The 24,480-nt window shown below is 41.6% G+C and overlaps 2 protein-coding genes across 5 annotated transcripts; one reads left to right on the forward strand and one right to left on the reverse strand.

Moving 5' to 3' along the window:
• Positions 1–1,211: 1,211 nt before the first annotated feature.
• Positions 1,212–10,549, forward strand: LOC111972739 (ectonucleoside triphosphate diphosphohydrolase 5-like). The gene is made up of 13 exons (XM_023999801.2): positions 1,212–1,692; positions 1,952–2,031; positions 2,152–2,295; positions 2,435–2,510; positions 3,016–3,051; positions 4,867–4,955; positions 5,184–5,263; positions 5,392–5,453; positions 5,761–5,862; positions 6,234–6,377; positions 7,091–7,147; positions 9,799–9,914; positions 10,084–10,549. Exons 1-13 carry the CDS (start codon positions 1,440–1,442, stop codon positions 10,165–10,167), a joined length of 1,323 nt encoding a protein of 440 aa, XP_023855569.1. The 5' UTR covers positions 1,212–1,439; the 3' UTR covers positions 10,168–10,549.
• Positions 10,013–22,581, reverse strand: LOC111972738 (zinc finger protein 410). Of its 4 annotated transcripts, none has more exons than XM_023999800.2 (11): positions 22,493–22,581; positions 21,381–21,432; positions 21,111–21,243; positions 20,732–20,923; positions 18,327–18,548; positions 17,869–18,031; positions 17,612–17,793; positions 17,228–17,317; positions 16,503–16,622; positions 16,142–16,261; positions 10,013–11,546 (listed from the first exon to the last, which is right to left on the reverse strand). In XM_023999800.2, the coding sequence occupies exons 2-11, from the start codon at positions 21,411–21,413 to the stop codon at positions 11,446–11,448; spliced, it is 1,356 nt and encodes a 451-aa protein (XP_023855568.1). In that variant the 5' UTR covers positions 21,414–21,432; positions 22,493–22,581; the 3' UTR covers positions 10,013–11,445. The 4 variants fall into 4 exon arrangements, with proteins under 4 accessions (XP_023855568.1, XP_023855565.1, XP_023855566.1 ...); XM_023999797.2 differs by having other exon boundaries at positions 18,303–18,548; XM_023999798.2 differs by having other exon boundaries at positions 18,303–18,548; positions 22,469–22,566.
• Between the last annotated feature and the right edge of the window lie 1,899 nt (positions 22,582–24,480).

Raw genomic sequence — 24,480 nt, forward strand, 5'->3', positions numbered from 1 at the left:
AAACCTAGAGGAACCAGGCGCCGAGTGGTAGCCAGTAGGGCTGTGTCGATTGTGGAATTTTGGGTAACGATGAATTATTATGCAAATGTTCATGGTTATTGTTATAATTGTCATTTTTGTGTGTATATATACAGTACCAGTCAAATGTTTAGAAACACCTACTCATTCAAGGGTTTTTCTTTATTTTTTTATATTTTCTACATTGTAGAATAATAGTGAAGACATCAAAACTATGAAATAACACATGGACTAATGAGGTAACCAAAAAAGTGTTAATCAAAATGTATTTTAGATTTTAGATTCTTCAAAGTAGCCACCCTTCYCCTTGATGACAGCGTTGCACACTCTTGGCTTGTAAAGCATCATAATGCATCTTTGAGAATTAGCAGTGGTGTAAGTACTTAAGTGAACATATTTTTAAGTTCTAAAGTAGTTTTTTGGGGTATCTGTACTTTACTTTAATATTTATATTTATGACAACTTTTACTTTTACTTCTACATTCCTAAAGATTTTTTAAAACTTTAAATTCCATATCTTTTCCATGACCCACAAAAGTAGCTGTTACATTTTGAATGCTTAGCAGAACAGAAAATAGTCACACACTTATCAAGAGAACATCCCTACTGCCTCTCATCTGGCGGACTCACTAAACACAAATGCTTTGTTTGTAAAGGATGTCTGAGTGTTGGAGTGTGCCCCTGGCTATCCGTAAATTAAAAAAACAAGAACATTTTGCCATCTGGTTTGCTTAATTTAAGGAATTTAAAATTATGAGTTATTTTACTTTTGATACTTAAGTATATTTTAGCAATTACATTTACTTTTGATACTTAAGTATATCTAAAACCAAATACTTTTAGAATTTTTTGTGTTTTACTCCGTGACTTTTATTTGAGTCAAGTATCTTTACTTTTACTCAAGTAAGACAATTGGGTACTTTTTTCACCGCTAACAATTAGCTACAACATAGCTAATGAATATAACAGATTTGGTGACTCCTCTGGCTCAAAAGCGAATGTAGGAACCATAGTAAGGGGGAGTACTGTACATTTGTCTAACATAATCCTGCTAATGGAAGTGTCAAGGTGGAAGTGTGRGCTTCATCCTCCAGAGGGCTCACTTCTGATTGGTGAATGGCTAGTTGGGGTGTGGTCAAGGGGCATATAACTGCATGTTATTGCTTTGGGGCTCTTCTGTTGGTTGTTGCTTCTAGTTGTATCTTCTATCCAGTTAGGTCAGGACTCAGAAGCAGTGTCAATTAGGCTATCTAGCGTGCTGTTGGCTAAACTAAACTTTCCTCTACACAACTGCCTCAGTCTCCACTCTCCTATTAGTTGAGTTGACTAAGATACCCATCAGTCCATCAGGTTTAGCCTAATCTCTTGGCTTCATACCCATCAGAGGGACACTCATCTCCTGCTCCTTCGCCAGAGTGAAGATGTCTCTCCAGGCTCCTCTCCTACCTGCAGTGGTCCTGTCTCTGGTTCTGGTTGTGTTGGCTCTGACAGGGCTGTCCCATGCCCAGCTCCAGCCCAAGGCTTCTGTCCTGGATTTCTCAGCCAGCCTGGGTAACCTCCTCCCCAGCCTCAGCCGTCCGGCCAACTCCAGCCGGATCTTCTACGGGGTAATGTTTGACGCTGGCAGCACTGGGACACGCATCCATGTCTACACCTTCATACAGAAAGACCCTGGTGAGTTATGTTAACATTCTGATGCTCCCAGATGTGTTACTGTATGCAATGTTGTGGTATTGAATTGCCCATTTATTAAACTAAATTAAATGTGTTTATTATTAGATGCTAATCAATGAACATTACACTAAATGCCCATCTTCATAAAACATCATTAATGTTTGCAAATTGTAGATTAAATGCTTATTGATTCGAGTGGATTTTGTAATTTCAAGTATTTCTGTTGACTAATGGTTCATTTGTATATTTTGTCTGACAGAGGAGTTACCAGTGTTGGATAATGAGATGTTCCATTCCATCAAGCCTGGWCTGTCAGCATACGCAGACATGCCTGAAATGGTGAGTACAGCAGTGGTTGTAATTGTCGACGCAGCAAGTGATATTCCAATATTCCCAAAACACTTCAAATAGATTTTACTCAAATTCATCATCATCATCACAACCACATTATCTCCCCAGGGTGGGTACACAGTGAGGCAGCTTCTGAAGGTGGCGAAGAAGACCYTCCCGCAGTTGGATTGGAAGAGAACCCCACTGGTCCTGAAAGCTACAGCAGGACTCAGGCTGCTGCCCCCAGAGAAAGCCCAGGCTCTGCTGGAACAGGTACTGGCTAAGGCACTGCTAGATCTGATAGGGGGCTAGTGTACAGCACTATTACATCAAGTATGGCACTGCGGAAGGTGTTGACACTACATTCACTATTTCTGTTGTCATCTCTCCATCTTCCCACTCCACCCCTCAGGTGCAGGACGTGTTTGATGAATCTCCCTTCTTCATCCCAGACGACAGCGTCAGCATAATGGATGGTACAAATGAAGGTAACGTCTCGTCTCCCAATAKCCCCCCCGTCAACCTCCAGTCAAACCTATTCATCAGCACTCCGGAGGCAGGCTCCTACAGGCTCCTACAGTGCTCTCCTCCTGATAGCATCAGTCACTGTTCTCCTTCTACAGCTCGCTGTGCTCTTTCTTTTTCATTGTGTTGGTTTTCATGAGGCTATTTTACTAAATTACTGTAGATTACCCTGATCTGTTATGATGACGCTGTGTGAAAAAGAGGGTTGTTGTCATTAGAGGCAGTGTTGGTTACATCTCAAAAACGTGTAATTATGTGGTGAATGGATTTAGTTGCTTACCAAGCCTCGTGTGGTGTCATTGTGTAATTGATTTGTCAGCGTTTTGACCACGTCTCACAAATGATAGCCCTCTCACACATGTAAAACGAATGCTTATGCATGTCAAACAAGTTGTGAGTTAAGTGCACTAAACTGCATTGTCAGATCAGTATTAACCCCACTTCAATTTAACTTTTTTGTTCTCATAGGAATTTTGGCGTGGGTTACTGTGAACTTTTTGACAGGTGAGACTTGTAACTTCTTGTCATAGTACATATTGTAATGCATTCTTGGTTAGACTAATCAATTATTAGGGTGTAGTGTTGGCCATATGTATATACACTACCTTTCAAWWWWWWTTGTGTCACTTAGAAATGTCCTTGTTTTTGAAAGAAAAGCTATTTTTTTTGTCCATGAAATAACATCAAATTGATCAGAAATACAGTGTAGACATTAATGCTGTAAATGACTATTGTAGCTGGAAATGGACGATTTTTCGTGGAATATCTACATAGGCGTACAGAGGCCCATTATCAGCAACCATCACTCCTGTGATCCAATGTCACGTTGTGTTAGCTAATCCAAGTTTATCATTTTAAAAGGCTAATTGATCATTAGAAAACCCTTTTGAAATTATGCTYGCACAGCTGAAAACGGTTGTGCTGATTTAAAGAAGGAATAATAATCCTTCTTTAGACTAGTTGAGTATCTGGAGCTTAGAGTGTCTAGTCCTCAACTGGCAGCTTCATTAAATAGTACCCACAAAACCGCAGTCTCAACGTCAGCAGTGAAGAGGCAACTCCGGGATGCTGGCCTTCTAGGCAGAGTTKCTCTGTCCAGTGTCTGTGTTCTTTTGCCCATCTTAATCTTTTCTTTTTATTGGCCTGTCTGAGATATGGCTTTTTCTTTGCAACTCTGCCTAGAAGGCCAGCATCCCGGAGTCGCRTCTTCACTGTTAACTTTGAGACTGGTGTTTTGCGGGTACTATTTAATGAAGCTGCTAGTTAAGGACTTGTGAGGCATTTGTTTCTCAAACTAGACACTCTAATGTACTGGTCCTCTTGCTCAGTTGTGCACCAGGGCCTCCCACTCCTCTTTCTATTCTGGTTAGAGGCAGTTTGCACTGTTCTGTGAAGGGAGTAGTGCACAGCGTTGTATGAGATCTTCAGTTTCTGGGCAATTTCTAGCATGGAATAGCCTTCATTTCTCAGAACAAGAATAGACTGACGAGTTTCAGAAGAAAGGCCTTTGTTTCTGGACATTTTGAGCCTGTAATCGAATCCACAAATGCTGATGCTCCAGATACTCAACTAGTCTAAAGAAGGACAGTTTTATTGCTTCTTTAATCAGCACAACTGTTTTCAGCTGTGCTAACATAATTTCAAAAGGGTTTTCTAATGATCAATTAGCCTTTTAAAATGATAAACTTGGATTAGCTAACACAACGTGACATTGGATCACAGGAGTGATGGTTGCTGATAATGGGCCTCTGTACGCCTATGTAGATATTCCATTAAAAATCTGCCATTTCCAGCTACAATAGTCATTTACAATGTCTACACTGTATTTCTGATCAATTTGATGTTATTTTAATGGACAAAAAATTTGCTTTTCTTTCAAAAACAAGGACATTTCTAAGTGACCCCAAACTTTTGAACGGCAGTATGTGTGTATATATATACACATACATACATACATACATACATACATACATACATACATACATACATACATACATACATACATACATACATACATACATACATACATACATACATAAACTCAGAGACATCTGAAATGGCAATGGCAGTTGTTATTTCTCATAAACCCTGGCTCTCCAGAAGATAACCTCAACTTGTACAGCCAGAGTCGATATTGAGCAGGGTTTTATTCCTGAAAGGGACTCCTATCATCTTTCTCAGATCTCCACAGAGTGTTTCACCCCTCTGGATACAGATCCTGGGCTGTACCAAATCACAAGTGTGACTGATTCCTATCTCACCGTCTTCAGAGAGAACTTGTCAATAAAGTTGGTTCAAATGGGAAAATATTTTTTTTAGGTCACCTCTATGCTGAGACCAGGAAGACAGTGGGGATTCTGGATCTGGGGGGTGGATCGACTCAAATCACTTTTCTACCCAAATCCAAGGTTAGGGTTAATTTGTACAAGCTGATTTATTTTCAATATTGTGCTTCTATACACAGTGTTTATATTTGAATATGAATAATAAAATAATATATGCCATTTATCCAAAGCGACTTAGTCATGCATGCCTACATTTCATTTGCCAGGCACAAGATCAGTTAGACATACCTGCATTTCATTTTTTCTGGAAAGTTAATTACATTTGTTCACATATTTATTTTTCCTGTGCAGAAAACCATTGTAAGTTCTCCTGCTGACTACATTGCCAGATTTGACATGTTCAACTCTACATATGACCTGTACACTCACAGGTAAACAATCTATATCCACTGATGCAGAAAGTATAAACAGTCACAAGTAATTGTTCTATACAACAAACCCGTAACAGTTTGTAAAAGTACTATCCAAATAACTATTCATTGATTGATTTGATTGACAGCTACCTGGGTAATGGACTGATGGCAGCCAGACTGGCAGCCCTAGGAGCACTGGGGGCAGAAGGTGATGGCTCGATACACTTTGATAGAAATTTAAAGGCAGTGTTCCCGCGTTAGCGGACACTGCGTTCACACACAGTAAACGCTGGGTATGTCGGCTCAATTGGAAATTACCTTTAAATTTAAATTGCGCTATAACCCTGAACTTCAGCAATACAGATTGAATCGAGCACAAACATTKATTTACATATCATCATCAGCATGTTAGAATCCCCAATTCACACACAATATAGGTTTTAGAACATGCTTTTTACTTTTCAATGTTATTCATAGACCCCCATTCACCATTATTTTGTTACTTTACGCTACAGGGTTGGAGTGGAGAGTGTTCAAAAGCTCCTGTCTGCCCAAGAAGTTCAGAGAGGAGTGGCGCTTTGGAGGACTCACCTACACAGTCAGCGGGATACCTGATGGTGAGAGTCAACCAACTCACTGGATCTGKTAGAACTACCATCAAATATGTACTGTAGTAGAACAACCTTAATAATAATATATCTGCCTTTTAGCAGATGCTTTTATCCAAAGCGATTTAGTCATGCGTGCATACAMTTTACGTATGGTGTGCGTAAAATGTATCTTGGAACAGTTATTTGGGTGGTAACACAAAACGTAGCATGCTGAACTTGGTACCTCTCAAAGTGTCTTCCTATGRAGGGTACTAGGGTTTACCTGGAGTTGCTGTAAAGCAGTCTGTCACAAATGTGTATGAAAGTGCTATACAAATACATTGTATTGATTAAAAACTTGAGCTCATAACAGTATCCTGTTTCGGTCCCTGTCCCAGGTTATGCGGGATACAAGCTGTGTTACCAGGAGGTGTTGAAGGTAGTAAAGGGAATAGTTCACCAGCCCTATGAGTTGAAAGACACCAGTGTGTTCTACGCTTTCTCCTACTACTTTGACCGAGCCGTGGATGCAGGCCTTATTGGTGAGAACACACACACATACAACTTCTACTACAACCAAGCAGTGGACGCATTTGTAGCCCTGTTTATACCTGGTTCCGACAATCGTCCTTTGTCCTGATCTTGTCCACATTCTGATTGTGCCCACAATTTTAGACAGGTGTAGACGATTAAGACACATTGTGATCAGACCTTCCTGACCACCTCCGGAGGTAGTGAGGCACGCATTGTTAGAATTGCAGTGTCTCTACATAGGTAAAGAAAGGTTGCCACATTTGGGAGAATGTCAGAAGAGCCCCGTAGGGTATATATTATATCTTCTCCAATTTACTAAAGTGTAGAAAGATCGGGACAGTAAAACTATTTAAGTCATTATCCCGCCCTCTACAAACATTGACAGGTTATACCATCGATTTATGACATCAATATGTGTCTTAAAATAATGACTCACTCCTAGAAGGAGATTCATTCCCCTCCTCCCTCTCGGCAGGGAAAAATTACTAATTTCTGAAGTAACTGACTCAGACTCAGTGGTGTGATGAGTTCTAGATTGTTATTAGAGTGGTGTCCGTGGTCGTCGACTCGTCAGTGAGTAACATGATGAGAAAGGTTGCAGGCCCTATTAGTATGATGGAGATGTACTGTGTAGCCCTGCTCTCATTGTAATGAATGATGCAGTGTAATGACAGTGTTTCTGAAGGAAAGATTAACGACCCCCGTCGTTCCACTCTTTCAGATGGGACCCAAGGAGGAATGCTGGAGGTCAGAGACTTTAAGAAGGGAGCTAAAGAGGGTGAGAATGAGTTAAGTCTGATGAGTAATGATATGCATAGCCAGAGATGGGCAAAAATGACAAAATACCATAAAGATTGATGTATCAAAATAAACAACAAAATACTTGTATTTTGAAATGAAAATAAAATACATGTACAGTTGAAGTCGGAAGTTTACATACACCTTAGCCAAATACATTCAAACTCAGTTTTTCACAATTTCTGACATTTAATCATAGTAAAAATTCCCTGTCTTAGGTCAGTTAGGATGTCCACTTTATTTTAAGAATGTAAAATGTCAGAATAATAGTAGAGAGAATTATTTATTTCAGCTTTTATTTTTTTTCATCACATTCCCAGTGGGTCAGAAGTTTACAGACACTCAATTAGTATTTGGTAGCATTGCCTGTAAATTGTTTAACTTGGGTCAAATGTTTCGGGTAGCCTTCCACAAGCTTCCCACAATAAGTTGGGTGAATTTCGGCTCATTCCTCCTGACAGAGCTGGCTTGTAGGCCTCCTTGCTCACACACACTTTTTCAGTTCGGCCCACAAATTGTCTATAGAATTGAGGTCAGGGCTTTGTGATGGCCACTCCAATACCTTGACTTTGTTGTCCTTAAGTCATTTTGCCACAACTTTGGAAGTATGCTTGGGGTTGTCCATTGTTCATTTGGAAGACCCATTTGCGACCAAGCTTTAACTTCCTGACTGATGTCTTGAGATGTTGCTTCAATATATCCACAATTTTCCCTCCTCACGATGCCATCTATTTTGTGAAGTGCACCAGTCCCTCCTGCAGCAAAACACCCCCACAACATGATGCTGCCACCCACGTGCATCACGGTTGGAATGGTGTTCTTCGGCTTGCCAGCCTCCCCCTTTTTCCTCCATACATAACGATGTTCATTATGGCCAAACAGTTATATTTTTGTTTTATCAGACCAGAGGACATTTCTCCAAAAAGTACTATCTTTGTCCTCATGTGCAGTTGCAAACCGTAGTCTGGCTGGCTGGCTTTTTTTGGAGCTATGCTTCTTCCTTGGTGAGCGGCCTTTAGGTTATGTCGATATAGGACTAATTTTACTGTGGCTATAGATACTTTTGTACCTGTTTCCTCCAGCATCTTCACAAGGTCCTTTCCTGTTGTTCTGGGATTGATTTGCACTTTTCGCACCAAAGTACGTTCATCTCTAGGAGACCGAACACATCTCCTTCCTGAGCGGTATGACGGCTGCGTGGTCCCATGGTGTTTAAACTTGCGTACTATTGTTTGTACAGATGAACATGGTACTTTCAGGCGTTTGGAAATTACTCCCAAGGATGAACCAAATTGTGGAGGTCTACAATTTTTTTTCCTGAGGTCTTGGCTGATTTCTTTTGAATTTCCCATGATGTCAAGCAAAGAGGCACTGAGTTAGAAGGTAGGCCTTGAAATACATCCACAGGCACACCTCCAGTTGACTCAAATMATGTCAATTAGCTTATCAGAAGCTTCTGGAATTTTCCAAGCTGTTTAAAGGGACAGTCAACTTAGTGTATGTAAACGTCTGACCCACTGGAATTGTGATACAGTGAATTATAAGTGAAATAATCTGTCTGTAAACAATTGTTGGAAAAATGACCTGTCATGCACAAAGTAAATGTCCTAACCAACTTGCCAAAACTATAGTTTGTTAACAAGAAATTTGTGGAGTGGTTGAAAAACGAGTTTTAATGACTCCAACCGAAGTGTATGTAAACTTCCGACTTCAACTGTATTTTAAAATACATAAATACATTTGCAAGTAGCCGGCCCAAACAGCAACATTCTCAGTAACGTTTTACTTTATCTACCTTAGTTGAGTGCCCAGACTGTAAGTTACTCTGGATAAGTGTCTGCTAAATGATCAAAATGTATATGCAAAAAAAATATTAACATACCAAAATGAACTGCTTAGCACACTGGGTATTGTTATTGGCCTTGTTTCATGGCGGATATCATTAGAATAATATTCTGCATGCTTTGCAATTGTTCATTTTTACATATACAATTCCTTTGAGTTAATTTAGACACTTGATGCCAACTCCAGGTGAAAGGGATCAACAAAATGGTCAACCGTTATGAAAAATGGGATAGAAAAGTATTTTGTATTTTGAAAATACAAATGACAGCTCTCGAAAGTATCTTGTTACATAGCACATTGGAGTGTAGTTCAGCCCGATGTAATACAAATGACAAAATACTCAGAAGTAATTGAAATACATATTTCAAATACATGTAATAGAAATACTGCCCATAGCAATGGATTTATCATTACTGTGTTGGCCCCCCAGGTTTTCTGAGCAAAAAATAATTCAAAAACACACTGCACGCACTGCAATCTGGCAGATAAGTCCCGGCTGTGTGAATTGCCTCCCATTGAAATGAATGGACTTCTGGCAGAACGCATACATACAAGGCTTAGGACTTGTATAATGCCGGGAGCCGCCTGTGGATTTGACTGCTCAAACGCGGTTTCTTTCCCACACCATCAAAACAACAGCTATGCGGTGTTGGCTAGTGCAGCTCTGATAGCGCAGTAAGGGCTAGATTCTATGCTTGAGAAGTCTTAATGGCTTACAGGTGTCTTCCTCTCCTCGTTTCCCTTTACTGCACTGATCTGGCAATGGATTTCTGTTTCTTATTCCAGTGTGTAACAAGATGTCTAAGTACCGTCCTGTCAGCCCCTTCTTGTGTATGGACATGACCTACATCACCTGTCTGCTCAAAGATGGCTTCGGCTTRAAGGAGAACACTGTACTGCAGGTGAGACCGCCAAGTCATAATGGAATWGTCCTTTTGGCAATTCAGTAACGCAAAACCACACTTTTTAAAGCTAGCAACAAAGAAATAGTCAGACGAGATCTGTTYGACATTTTTACTTAAATAAATACAAAATAGCATGAGTGATTTGGTGTGTGTCTCCTTTCTCCAGCTGACTAAGAAGGTGAACAACGTTGAGACAAGCTGGGCTTTAGGTGCCACGTTCAAACACTTCCAGAACCTAAAGATCCACTGAGAGACATAAGCCACAGGGTTGGGTGGGCAGGTGGGATCACTGGTTTATCACTGGTTTACATGGTACTCAACAAGAAATGGACTGAGGAATACTTATTTTAAACTGATAAGCCTTTGTGTCTTGTTGTAATGTTTTAAAGATATGCCATATTAGGATTTTACATTTGAGATGACATTACAATTGTTACAACTATTTTGTAACCCAACACACGACTGGTACTATAGTTCAGTAGGTCTGTTTTCATGTGACTGGCTGCTATACCGTAGCCTTGTATTATATACGTCTCTATTAAKGCACTGGGGGCTGAAACTCAACATAGTTGTGTTACTGTACAAATCTGGATATTTTGACCATCTGATATCAGTTAGGTCTGATTTTGATTTTCATTAAAAAATATAAGCTGTTGTGTGTAGAGTGTGCTTGGAAAAAATATTGTGTTCCATTGTTCTATATGCAGCTGTGCATTAACTGTGCCTTCGTTCCAATAGCAGCTTGTGAGTTTGAAACTGTTTCCTTAATGATTAGGGACTGAGTACATTTCTGTGGAGCACATTTAAAAGTACATTTTCAAATTGTTTTATGTAAGCTATTGAGTATTGCAGAAGTTCAGCTCCATAGTGCGATTGAAATGGTCAWACGCAGCGTTTACCGAGAACGAAGTCTCAATGTGGAAACATTGCCTTGAATTTCAAATCGTGCTTTAGTGCTTAACTTCAACGATAGGAATTGATTCGAGCTCTTGATTAATGTGAATTAAGCTAAAAAGCATCAGCCTTAATATTGTTTAGCAAAAGAAAGATCACTGCATTTTAGCCTTATCTGCACTCAGGCACGCTTACACAATTGATTTAGTATGTTGTTTAACAATGACAAACACAGGTAGCTAGCTATACATTGTTAATTAATAAAACATTATTTGTATACCTGTCTTTTTCTTTGGAAAGTCACCTGATAATTCCTTATATTTATAAACTACAGAAAACGTCTGTCTGTACAAGTTCTAGAACATTTTACACCGTCTTCTCATAAAACCCTCAGCAGCTAATTACATATCTACAGGGCTAAATCTGATCTTTTTTTCCATTAAATGGTCTTTTGACCAATCACATCATTTCAGATCTTATCTGATTGGTCAAAAGACCAATTAGTGAAAAAAAAGATCAGAATTGGGCTGCCTGTCTTAACGCAGCCACAGTGAAGGATGCAGAGAGTACATGTAGAATTCTGCCTCAAATGCCTTTCCTGAAGTGTGAACAGAGATTTGCACAACAGCCTTGACTACAGCAAAGCCACCACATCCTCTGCGTACGTGTGGCTTGTCGTTGTCATGGTGACCAGGTCATGGGGTTGAGAGAGAACGACCACAGAGTCTGCCGAGCCTAAAACGAAGGGAAGAAGAAGAGATGAGTTAGAAGAGACAGAAGGCACAGGGGGGTAATTAAATAACATGGCCATAGTTAGACTATATATATCCCCRTGTGGTTTTGGACGATGCCCTTGGTTTGAGTCCTGAAAAATATAACACCATCGCTAACTGTTAAAGAGTGCGAGATTCTGGCAAATAAATCATTTTTCTACTTACCCAGAGTCAGATGAACTCATGGATACAATTGGTATGTCTCTGCATCCAGTATGAAGGAAGTTCAGTTCTACACAGCTAGTGGTAGACTTCCAGTCATCGCGCTAACGCTAGTTATTATTAGCTCGCAAGCTAACTTCCATCATACTAGACAAACATAAAAATGGTATCCACGAGTTCATCTAAATCCACGTAAGTGGAAAAAACACATTGATTTCCAGAATCTGGCATTTTTTAAAATGTATTTCAGTTACAGTAAACAATGCTTGAAATACACTACATTGCACATGTGGTTTTATACATTCGATATACCATGGGATCATGCTTTTTGAACGAGGTAGGAATGTATATGCCCATACGAAAATAAACTTAAGTATTACTTAATACAAAAAATATTATTAAACATGGCTTGTCTTCAAAACAAAGTGTTTAATATTAGCCTGTCTTACTATAATTTTTAGGTAGATCAATTAAATACAAAGCTTAGGTAGGCAGTTTACTGTAGAGGGAAATTGTAGTGTCTCTACATAGGTAAAGAAAGGTTGCCACATTCGGTAGAATTTGTCAGAAGAACCCCGTAGGGTATATTATATCTTCTGAAATGTAAGACATCTTTAATCKACACAAAATCAGAGGGAGGAGAGGGCGACTTCCACAGAAGTAAATTCAACCTTCTTGCCAACAAACTCACAAAGGCTACACAGTTAGATATGTATTTTGGTAGTCTTATAGTATCAGGTAATACCCCAAATAATGTTATGGAAGTAGGAGCAAAYGGCACTTGTAATAGTTTAGATGTGGTATCAAAGATGGCAGACCAATAGCTATGTAGAGAAGAACAGGACCAAAACATATGTATTAATGAAGCAGGAGCTTGCCGACACCTGTCGCTAACAAGGTGGACATCAGGATTGATGTTAGAAAGCCTGAGTTTTAAATMTWTTTTTATTTCACCTTTAGTTAACCAGGTAGGCTAGTTGAGAACAAGTTTTCGTTTACAACTACGACCTGGCCAAGAATAAAGCAAAGCAGTTCGACACATACAACAACACAGAGTTACACATGGAATAAACAAACATACAGTCAATAATACAGTAGAAAAAATCTATATACAGTGTGTGCAAATGAGGTAAGATAAGGGAGGTAAGGCAATAAATAGGCCATGGTGGCAAAGTAATTACAATATACCAGTTAAACACTGGAGTGATTGATGTGCAGAAGATGAATGTGCAAGTGGAGATACTGGGGTGCAAAGGAGCAAGGTGAATAAATAAATACAGTATGGGGATGAGGTAGTTGGGTGGGCTATATTACAGATGGGCTATGTACAGGTGCAGTGATCTGTGAGCTGCTCTGACAGCTGGTGCTTAAAGCTAGTGAGGGAGATATGAGTCTCCAGCTTCAGTGATTTTTGCAGTTCATTCCAGTCATTGGCAGCAGAGAACTGGAAGGAAAGGCGGCTTTGGCTTTGGGGGTGACTAGTGAGATATACCTGCTGCTACGGGTGGGTGCTGCTATGGTGACCAGTGAGCTGAGATAAGGCAGGGCTTTACCTAGCAGAGACTTGTAGATGACCTGAAGCCAGTGGGTTTGGCGACGAGTATGAAACGAGGGCCAGCCAACGAGAGCGTACAGGTCGCAATGGTGGGTAGTATATGGGGCTTTGGTGACAAAACGGATGGCACTGTGATAGACTGCATCCAATTTGTTGAGTAGGGTATTGGAGGCTATTTTGTAAATGACATTGCCGAAGTCGAGGATCGGTAGGATGGTCAGTTTTACGAGGGCGACATCATTGATGTATGCAGAGAAGAGTCGGCCCGAGAATTGAACCCTGTGGCACCCCCATAGAGACTGCCAGAGGTCCAGACAACAGGCCCTCCGATTTGACACACAGAACTCTATCAGAGAAGTAGTTGGTGAACCAGGGGAGGCAGTCATTTGATAAGAATGTGGTCGAAAGCCTTGGCCAGGTCGATGAATACGGCTGCACAGTAATGTCTCTTATCGATGGCGGTTATGATATCGTTTAGGACCTTGAGCGTGGCTGAGGTGCACCCATAACCAGCTCTGAAACCAGATTGCATAGCGGAGAAGGTACGGTGGGATTCGAAATGGTCGGTAATCTGTTTGTTAACTTMGCTTTCYAAGACCTTAGAAAGGCAGGGTAGGATAGATATAGGTCTGTAGCAGTTTGGGTCTAGAGCGTCTCTCCTTTTGAAGAGGGGGATGATGGCGGTAGCTTTCCAATCTTTGGGGATCTCAGACAAAACGAGAGGTTGAACAGGCTAGTAATAGGGGTTGCAACAATTTAGGCAGATCATTTTAGAAAGAGAAAGTTCATATTGTCTAGCCCGGCTGATTTGTAGGGGTCCAGATTTTGCAGCTCTTTCAGAACATCAGCTATCTGGATTTGGGTGAAGGAGAAATGGGGGAGACTTGGGCGAGTAGCTGTGGGGGGTGCCGGGCAGGTGACCGGGGTAGGGGTAGCCAGGTGGAAAGCATGGCCAGCCGTAGAAAAATGCTTATTGAAATTCTCAATTCTAGTGGGTTTATCCGTGGTGACAGTCTTTCCTAGCCTCAGTACAGTGGGCAGCTGGGAGGAGATGCTCTTATTCTCCATGGACTTTACAATGTCCCAGAACTTTTTTGAGTTTGTGCTACAGGATGCAAATTTCTGTTTGAAAAAGCTTTCCTTAGCTTTCCTAACTGCCTGTGTATATTGGTCCCTAACTTCCCTGAAAAGTCGCATATCACTGTTTGGCCATAATGAACATCGTTATGTTTGGAGGAAAAAGGGGGAAGCTTGCAAGCCGAAGAACACCCTCCCAACCATGAAGCACAGGGGTGGCAGCATCATGTTGTGGGGGTGCTTTGCTGCAGGAGGGTCTGGTGCACTTCACAAAATAGATGGCATCATGAGGTAGGAAAATTATGTGGAAATATTGAAGCAACATCTCAAGTCATCAGTCAGGAAGTTAAAGCTTGGTCGCAAATGGATCTTCCAAATGGACAATTACCCCAAGCATACTTCCAAAGTTGTGTCAAAATGGCTTAAGGACAACAAAGTCAAGGTATTGGAGTGGCCATCACAAAGCCCTGACCTCAATCCCATAGAAAATTTGTGGGCAGAACTGAAAAAGCGTGTGAGCAAGAAGGCCTACAAACCTGACTCAGTCAGGAGGAATGGGCCAAAATTCACCCAACTTATTGTGGGAAGCTTGTGTAAGGCTACCCGAAACGTTTGACCCAAGTTAAACAATTTAAAGGCAAAGCTACCAAATACTAATTGAGTGCATGTAAACTTCTGACCCACTGGGAATGTGATGAATGAAACAAAAGCTGAAATAAATCATTCTCTCTACTATTATTCTGACATTTCACATTCTTAAAATAAAGTGGTGATCCTAACTGACCTAAGACAGGGAGTTTTTACTWGGATTAAATGTCAGGAATTGTGAAAAACTGAGTTTAAATGTATTTGGCTAATGTGTATGAAAACTTCKGACTWCAACTGTATATGTCTCTTTTGAGCCCAATCAAAGCTTCTGTGAACTAAGGGCAGCGTCCTGGCCATCGCTGTCCTCCTCCCGCCCTGGCGAGTCTCTTGGCGTGGTTGCTCGCCCAGGCAAGCCTGGGGATTCCTTAAAGAGGGTCTCTTTTAGAGCAGGTGTCTCTTATCTGCCTAATTCCGGGATTTGTGGAACAGTGAAGAGTTAGATTATGTTGTTTCGGAAATGAAGCAAGGCAATAGAAGTAAAGTTGTAGACTAGACTGAGGTTTAAAATAACAGAAATATGACCGTTTACTCAATTAGCAGCTGTGCTAGCTTGCTGATGAAAGTTTGGTAACTGAATGCAGGCTTCTTATGTCAAGTCGCATTTACATCGACTATATCCTTTTTTAACCTTTACGAAGAGAGATGAAAAACCTTGCTTCGGATATTCTGCTGACCAAGGTAACCAAAACTGTGTCAGGAGCAGACAAATATGCCCGCCACTCCAATTGGAAATCTTTCAGGAAAATCCAAGGCTTTGCTGCGGCCTACTTTAGCAATCCTCCATTCAGAAATTCACTGCCATTATTACCGTTCGGAAGAGCAACGAGATATGAAACTATGTCAACAATAATTAGTAAGGCGAAATTAAACAATGAATTAAACTGCTCTAAAATAAATAAAGGTTGTCGCAAGTTGCAGGAGCATCGGGAAATGTGTGTTACGTCATTCGTGTACCCAGAAATCCCCACACTATCCCTTTAAGAGTATTGGGATTGGACTGTATTAAGCATTCAACGGTAAAGTCTACACCAGTTGATTAGGCGCATTTGACAAATAAATGTGATTTATTGGGGTTTTGCATTTGTGAAACGTTTTGTATGACTGTGAGTGTCTACCTTGTTCTCGCAGCATGGCGTGGTGTACGTTCATGGGCTCCACCCCCGTAGTCATGGTGACCATATTGTCGTCAGGTGACCCGTCAGCCTCCAGCAAACTGCTGTGTGTCAGAGCCTCGCCTGTCAATCACACAGAGGTGCCATACTGTTCATTACAGAGGTGTGTGTGTGTGTTATATCGAACATTCCAAATGGAAGACAACGAGCCAGTTATACATAGACACACACAGGTAAACTCCAAGGCTCCGGCTGAATTAGGTGTAGTGTGTTGGGTTGGAATTGGAGGAAAAGCCTGTACATCCTGTAATGCTTGTAACCAGGGTTGGTGACCATTGGCGTAATTTGTGTGTCGCTGTGTTACCTGTTTCTCTGCCCTCGTTCCCCAGCACCTCCTCTCCGTGTCTCTTCCTCATGTGGACGTTCCTGCTGCCGCTCTGAGAGAACGTCTTTCCACAGACACCACACTGGTGGGGTTTCTCTCCTAGAACACATTCATACACAGGGACACTTATCACTGTCTCCAATGGCACCATATTCCCTATAAAGTGCACTACTTTTGAGCACAAGGCCATTGGGCTCAGATCAAAAAAAAGAGTGCACTATATAGGGAATAGGGTACCATTTGAGACGCATGCACTATATAGGGAATAGGGTACCATTTGAGACGCATACAGTGACACAAACTGAAGCTAAAGTTATCTAACTGACTGTTACCACAATTACATTTTTAAACTGTGCTCGTGGACAGTATGAACTCGACTTCCACATATTCAGTTGTTGTTATACCGGTAGTTAACAAAGCAACCTAGCTGTTGTCATTTCACTAGGTATAGAATGAAAAGCTGAAACTGTGTTTAAATGCTAGTACAGGGGTGGGCAACCCTTTTCCTGGAGTGCCACAGGCACCACAGCTGACCAACTGAGCTAATTGATCAGTTCAGTGATTGCCTAAATTCAAACACCTGGTCTTCCAGGTCTGTTAAAAACATGAAGTGCCTGCGGCCCTCCAGGACCAAGGTTGCCTACCCCTGTCCTAGTAGGTCAATTCAGATTTTATGAACCTATCTGTGGGTGTGGTGTTCTCACCTGAGTGTACGAGCATGTGTTTGCGTAGACTGGAGTACTCTGCAAAGGAACGACCACAGCCATCTGCTTCACACAGGAAAGGCTTCTCACCTATAGACAACACACACACCAATTAAAGATCACACGCTAGAAGGTACATATTAAGGCTTCTCAAATGTAGACAACACACATTAATGATAACACTTTCTCACAGAGAAAGCATTATACCACTCTCCTACACTAAGCACATATCTTCCCACAGCACTGAAAACACCTGAAACATATGAAAGACATTCACTTTACTTCTATGCTGTACTACAGGATACAGAGCAGACTAAAACAGATGTCGCTCCGGTGTATGTGCTCTACTGCTGTGTACCTCTAAGTGTGTGTCACTGTCCCCACCTGTGTGTGTGCGTTTGTGGTTCTTGAGGTTTCCTGCAGTGGTGAACTTCTTGCCACAGTTCTTCTCCTTGCAGAAAAAAGGCTTGTCTCCGTTGTGAGTTCTCATGTGGACCTGCAGACGCTGCAGCACGTAGAAACTCTTCCCACAGCCCTCCGCCCCACACCGGAACATACGGTCGTTCCTGACACACACACATTAACATTAACATTTGAGGTGATATTTGAGTGTGTGTGTGTGTGTGTGTACCTGTGTGTACCTGTGTGTTTTGAGGTGGTATTTGAGGTGAGCAGGCCAGGTGAAGGTTCTATAGCAGCCCTCAAAGGAGCAGCGGAGGTTCTGTTTAGACGAAAGCGTACGATTGGTCCTCGCCGGCTGCTCTCTCTTCACACCCTCCAACGGGAAGCTGGGCAGGTGGTCACCTAGGCAACAGAAACAGAGAGGGGATGTGATATCATAAACAGAAGTCTTCCTGTTATATAGTCAGTATCAGCTAAATGTCACACCTGCTCTTCAGTCAGTGATCTGTTTGTGGCAATAAACTACCATTAAAGTCAATTTACACACACCCATTAAAGTCAATTTACCCACCCCCATTAAAGTCAATTTACCCACCACCATTAAAAAGTAAATTTACCCACCACCATTAAAAAGTAAATTTACCCACCACCATTAAAAAGTCAATTTACCCACCACCATTAAAGTCAGTGACATTACTGTTGCAGCCGTTCCCAGCCCTGGCGTCCTGGCTAGCCTTGGCATCTTTAGCTAGCTGTGCACGCGTTGCTGCTATGAGGCTGTCGTGTGCCAACTCCTGTACCCGCAGGTACCAGGGGGCAGTGCCATCCACACAACAGTCCCCGGACGAGATCACCTCCTCTTCCTCCTCCTCTGTCCCGTCTGCTGAAAAGATTAGTGGCTCAGAGGAGGCTGCTAGGCCTGGAGAGAGAGGGAGAAAGGGAGGAGAGGACGAGGGGGAGAAACAGAAAAGGAGAGGTGAAGGGAGAGGGAGACAAGGAGGGAGAGAGTTTGTCAGGGCATGATGAAGTGTCCTTGTCACGTTATCTCAGCCCTAAAATGTAAAGAAAACAAGATCATAAGACAATAAATGTGATAATTTGCCCAGCAGAGACAGTCTGCCACAGACAGTGTGCAGAGGAGATGATAACACTTGTCGATGTATTTGCAAAGCTGCTTTGTCACACCACAGTACAGATAACCGTTAAATAAAGAATTAATTTCAATACATATATTCACATTACAGCACAACAATCAGGCATGCCCTGAAGGAAGGGCAGTGTAGAAATATAGTTGATAGAACTGTTAAGTGTTGACATTTTCCACATTTTATTGTATTACAGCCTGAATTTAAAATGAATGAAATTGAGATTTTTGGTCACTGGCCTACACACAATACCTCATAATGTCAAAGTGGAATTATGTTTTACAAATTAATTGAGAAAAAAGAAAGCTGCACACTGCTCTTGCTAGTATCACTGCTCTTTATTAAGCTTTATGTATCGGCCTCATGGCCTTCGCCAGAGCTTTAAAAAAATAAAGGCCTTGAGGCCGACACAAAGCTTATTAAAGAGCAGTGATACTAGCAAGAGCAGTGTGCAGGTTTCTTTCTCTCTCTCATGTTATTACACTGTTACCATGCACGTGCAACAAAGACAGCTCAGATGTGCAAGTGCCTTTTGAATTTGTCAAATTAATTAAAAATTAAAAGCTGAGATGTCTTGAGTCAATAAGTATTCAATCCCTTTGTTATGGCAAGCCTAAATAAGTTAAGGAGTAAAAATGTGCTTAACAAGTCACATAATAAGTTGCATGGACTCACTCTGTGCGCAATAATAGTGTTTAACATGATTTTTGAATGACTACCTCCTGTTCGTACCCCACACAGTCAAGCAGTACATTTATAACACAGGTTCAACCAAAGACCAGGGAGGTTTTCCAGTGCCTCGCAAAGGCTACCTATTGATAGATGGGTAAAAATGTAAATAAAGCAGACACTGAATATACCTTTGAGCATGGTGAAGTTATTAATTACACTTTGGATGGTGTATCAATACACCCAGTCACTACAGAGATACAGGCGTCCTTCCCAACTCAGTTGTCGAAGAGGAAGGAAACCACTCAGGGACACCATGAGGCCAATGCTGACTTTATAACAGTTACAGAGTTTAATGGCTGTGATAGGAGAKAACTGWGGATGGACCAACAACAACGTAGTTACTCCACAATACTAACCTAATTGACAGAGTGAAAAGAAGGAAGCCTGTACAGAATATAAACATGCATCCTGTTTGCAACGAGGCACTAAAGTAATACTGTAAAAAATGTGGCAAATTCATTCACTTTTTGTCTTGAATACAAAGTGTTACGTTTGGGGAKAATCCAATACAACACATTACTCAGTACCACTCTCCACATTTTCAAACAGTGGTGGCTGCATCATGTTATGGGTATGCTTGTAATCATTAAGGAATGGGGAGCTAAATGGAGCTAAGCACAGGCAAAATCCTAGAGGAAAAGCTGGTTCAGTCTGCTTTCCACCAGACACTGGGAGATTAATTCACCTTTCAGCAGAACAATAACCTAAAACACAAAACCAAATCTACACTGGAGTTTCTTACCAAGAAGACAGTGAATGTTCCTGAGGGTCCGAGTTAGACTTTTGACTTAAATCTACTTGAAAATGTGGCAAGATCTGAAAATGGTTGTCTAGCAATAGTCAACAACCAATTTGACAGAGCTTGAATATTTTTTAAATAATATTGGGCAAATATTGCACAATCCAGGTGTGTAAAGCTCTTAGAGACTTAGCCAGAAAGACACAGCTATAATCACTGCCAAAGGTGTGTCTACAAAGTATTGAGGGGTGTGAATAGTTATGTAAATGAGATAGACTGACCAGGTGAAAGCTATGATCCCCTATTGATGTCACTTGTTAGTCACTTGTTAAATCCACTTCAAATCAGTGCACTTTTTAACTCTGCATTGTTGGGAATGGGCTCGTAAGTAAGCATTTCACTGTAAAGTCTACACCTTTTGTATTCGGCGCATGGGACCAATAAAATMGTATTTAATATGGTTGCTTGGGCCCTGCGTCTCCGTACCTTTGGCGAGGTTGAGGAGGACGTAGGAGCTGCTCTCTGACCGCTGCAGGTCATGGAGGACAGGAGATGGGCTGGGGGGTGTGTGAGGGCTGCGGGGATGGGGGTTGGGGTGCACCTCCATGGGGCTCTGCACTGCTCCCCCAAACTCTGACAGGGACAGAGACCTCGTTGACACATGGCTGAGACCACCCTCTGGGGAACCAATCACAGATTACATTAGTGGAGTGATTAGTTGGCTAGAGAACCAATGAGAGAGTAGGTTCTTAGAGAGATTTAGTCCAAGTAGCAATATAGAATCTGAAAAACACAAGGTTATTGTATGGCAGATTGTCTATGATGATTTTCAGTCATTGTCTGTGATGATTGCTGGCTGTCTGACCTGTCAGGGCCAGCTGTGTGCACAGGGAACTATCTGCAGGGGCCAGCAGGGGAAGGCAGGTGTGTTTGGGATCAGAGTCCTCCAGACCCTGCCCCAGAGGGATGGAAGCGTTCTGGACAAACTGAACCAGCAGCTGCAGAGGAGAGAGGAAGCAAGATAATTCATCAAACAGTTCTGTAGCTAAGGGTGGATCTGTATGTGCAAATGGAAGACCACAAATACATACTACTATGTATTAGTGTTGGCAGGTGAACAATGTGGAGCGCTTACCTCGGGTTTGGAGTCAAGCTCATCTGAAAGCATGGATTACGCCTTGAGAGATCTGTAGGGATAAATCACACTTTCCATTACTGAGCAAAATTAGCTGTTAACTGAGATATCCTATTAGAGTGGGGGTGAGAATAATCATCTCGGTTTCATCAGCATCCAGTGTTTCCCATTCATTAAGTCATAGTCAACCTAAATAGACTAGCTAACTATATGACTTGTTGAAACTAGCAACCAACATTTCAACAAAATATACGAAGTATATTAATTAACAACTGAGCTGTTAGTCCGTTAYCTCAGTGTTAATCACACAACAAGCTTTGCATAGTTGCAGGTATCTCTGTAAATTACCGAGTTAGATGGCTAACTTGTACAGCCTCTAGTTATGTTTAACTAATGCAGCATCAATAAAGATGGCCGCCTAGCTAGCAAGACAACACCTCCGCTGTTCTCTCCAAAAAGGGTGGGTATAATGTGTTACGTTCCAACAGGAATCTGTTACAAACACGTCGTAAATAACAAGGTTGCCAACAAACAACGCATACAAAGTTGTATAGCGGCATAAGATACCAGGTAAGGGTAGGGAGTGGGCTATTTCATTACGTTTTTCACTAACCACGTTTATTCCGAAAAATGTCTGTCCTCACTCTGGTAGCCTATGGACAAACATTAAAAATAAGTTATGTGGTGAGTTGATGCCTATTCGGTAACTAGTTAGCTAAGTTAGGTGAATTGATCATGCTACTTTGTATGCGTTATTTGTTGGCAACCTTGTAACGTTACTTTACAAAGTTTTGGAAACAGATTCCTGTTGGAACGTTCCACAAATTATACCCACCCATACAAAAATGAACAAATGTCACCAGCTACAATAGAGTACCTTTGTGTTACTGGCCAACATTCATTTCCATCTCAGCTAAAAAGGTCGATTGAAAARTGTGGCTAGTTAGATAGCCGGCGAGTTTGTTGTTAGCGTTTGATTTGTTGCCGTTAATAGCATGTTAGCTTCTTATGCCAAAACAAAGCTTCTCAACAGTCAGTATATGTCACACATATACACTTTAATCAAACCACAAAGATAAATTACTTACGAAATATTAATTTATACGCGTTACCTTGTTTTCTTATTTGTACATAGAAATGTGGTAGACCCCAGTTCTACGGGAATACTTGAGGGACAAAACGGGTACTTCCGGGTTTCGTTGCTAAAATATAAACGCAAATAGCTTTTGATTACTGACATCTGCTGGTTCTTGTGTGGTAACATCAGCTGTTATAAATACTGTAGCTACTATACTCTCCCTTCGTCAGTAGGGGTCGGTATAATTCTCAATTTCCAGAGAAAAGTACGTGCTAACTGTGTTCGTCTGCTTTCTATTTTACTCTTTGTGATGCTSGAGTTTTTGCATCGCAGTAGTAGCCACCGAGAAATACATTATTTCTAACAAATACAACTAAATTAATATAAAAGATCAGGTTTCGATGTCTTGCTARGGCAGCGGCTACTCACAGGCGCTATCCCACTACTGGATGGCACGGGGGCTTTTGACCTGCTTCGTTTCAGACCTGGGCCGGTGKACCCCTCCTTGATCGACCTGTTGGCCCCGGGCTCCCCCAGGAGCACCATATCGGRACCGAACTTAGTGTGGATACCCGCTCGACATAGCACGCTACAGCCCAGAGCTCAGCTCACTCGATCCGCCAACCTTAGCCTCCCAGAGACTTGGAATACAGGCACGCGCCACCGCGACCGGCGAGGAATTTTGTTGCAGGTAAAGGTGATAAAGGGCATGTGGCGTCATTTCGAATGAAGTTTAGGCTACAGTCCTTTTATTTGCAATGTCAATGGGAAGAACTAAAAAGAGATGCTGACTAGCTAATAAGAAATTAAATAAATAGTGGAAGTGGAGCCTACAGGAAAAAACACACTTGTAACTGACAATGAGTATGAAATATAATTTTTTTAAACATTTAAAAACTGTTTCAGAAATTCAGTAACATGTTTAGAAAAAGCAGTGTGCTCATTTTAAGTCTGCTTAGGCAGACTCTGATCCTGGCAACCTCAACCTTCCTTTCTCTCACCAGACACTTCTGACCTCCAGCACAATGGGTACCCCTACAGTTAACACACACAACTCTTTCCACCAATACTACACATTACTTTGTCTCATGCCCTCCTGCACATCTAGGAATCTCCCTCCTACACACTTCTGCAACATGACCATAAGCTTGGCACCTAAAACACTTTAATGGGTTTGGTACAAAAGGTCTCACGGGATAACTGACACACCTAACTTGACTTTGTCTGGTTAAGAGAGCATAGCAAGTCCCAGTTGTTATCCCTAGGCGCGTGGTGCGGAGCGCCCGCTCCCAGACGGAAGAAATGCAAAAAATCGTCACAAGTCCACTTTGAGTTACTTTCATTGACTCAACAGTCCCCAAACTCTTCTCCACCCAACCTGACACTACATATGGATCAGTCAGAAGGCAAGGATCCATTATCTCCAAAAATATCACTCCCACTGGACCAGAATCATATTTGTCATTCTTTCCTGTCTTCCCTCTCTTTACAGATGTAACCAATATGAAATGGCTAGCTAGTTAGCGGGGTGTGTGCTAATACCGTTTCAATTGGTGACGTCATTCACTCTGAGACCTTGAAGTAGTTGTTCCCCTTGCTCTGCAAGMGCAACTGCTTTTGTGGAGTGATGAGTAACGATGCATCGTGGGTGTCAGTTGTTGATGTGTGCAGAGGGTCCCTGGTTTGAGCCCAGGTAGGGGTGAGGAGAGGGACGGAAGCTATACTGTTACACAGACACATCAACCTCCACACCGTGCAGCTCTGAATCCGCTCCTCCAGTTTAAAAAAAATGAATCATTTCTGTCTTCAACTCCTTCAAACATGTCACTCTCATCAGTTTCACGTTCTGAGCCAATAAAGTAAGGTTTTCCATTTTTGTACTTGACACCCAACATCTTCTCTTTCCCCAGGGTTTTTTCCATTTCCATTTCATACAGAACCAGTTCCTATTTCTACAGTCTATGTTAGGGTGGCAGATTTACTTACTCACTGGGCACAGGCGTCAATTCAACATCTATTCCA

The sequence above is a fragment of the Salvelinus sp. IW2-2015 genome, linkage group LG14 (genome assembly GCF_002910315.2).
Source record: "Salvelinus sp. IW2-2015 linkage group LG14, ASM291031v2, whole genome shotgun sequence".
Classification (NCBI taxonomy): Eukaryota; Metazoa; Chordata; class Actinopteri; order Salmoniformes; family Salmonidae; genus Salvelinus; species Salvelinus sp. IW2-2015.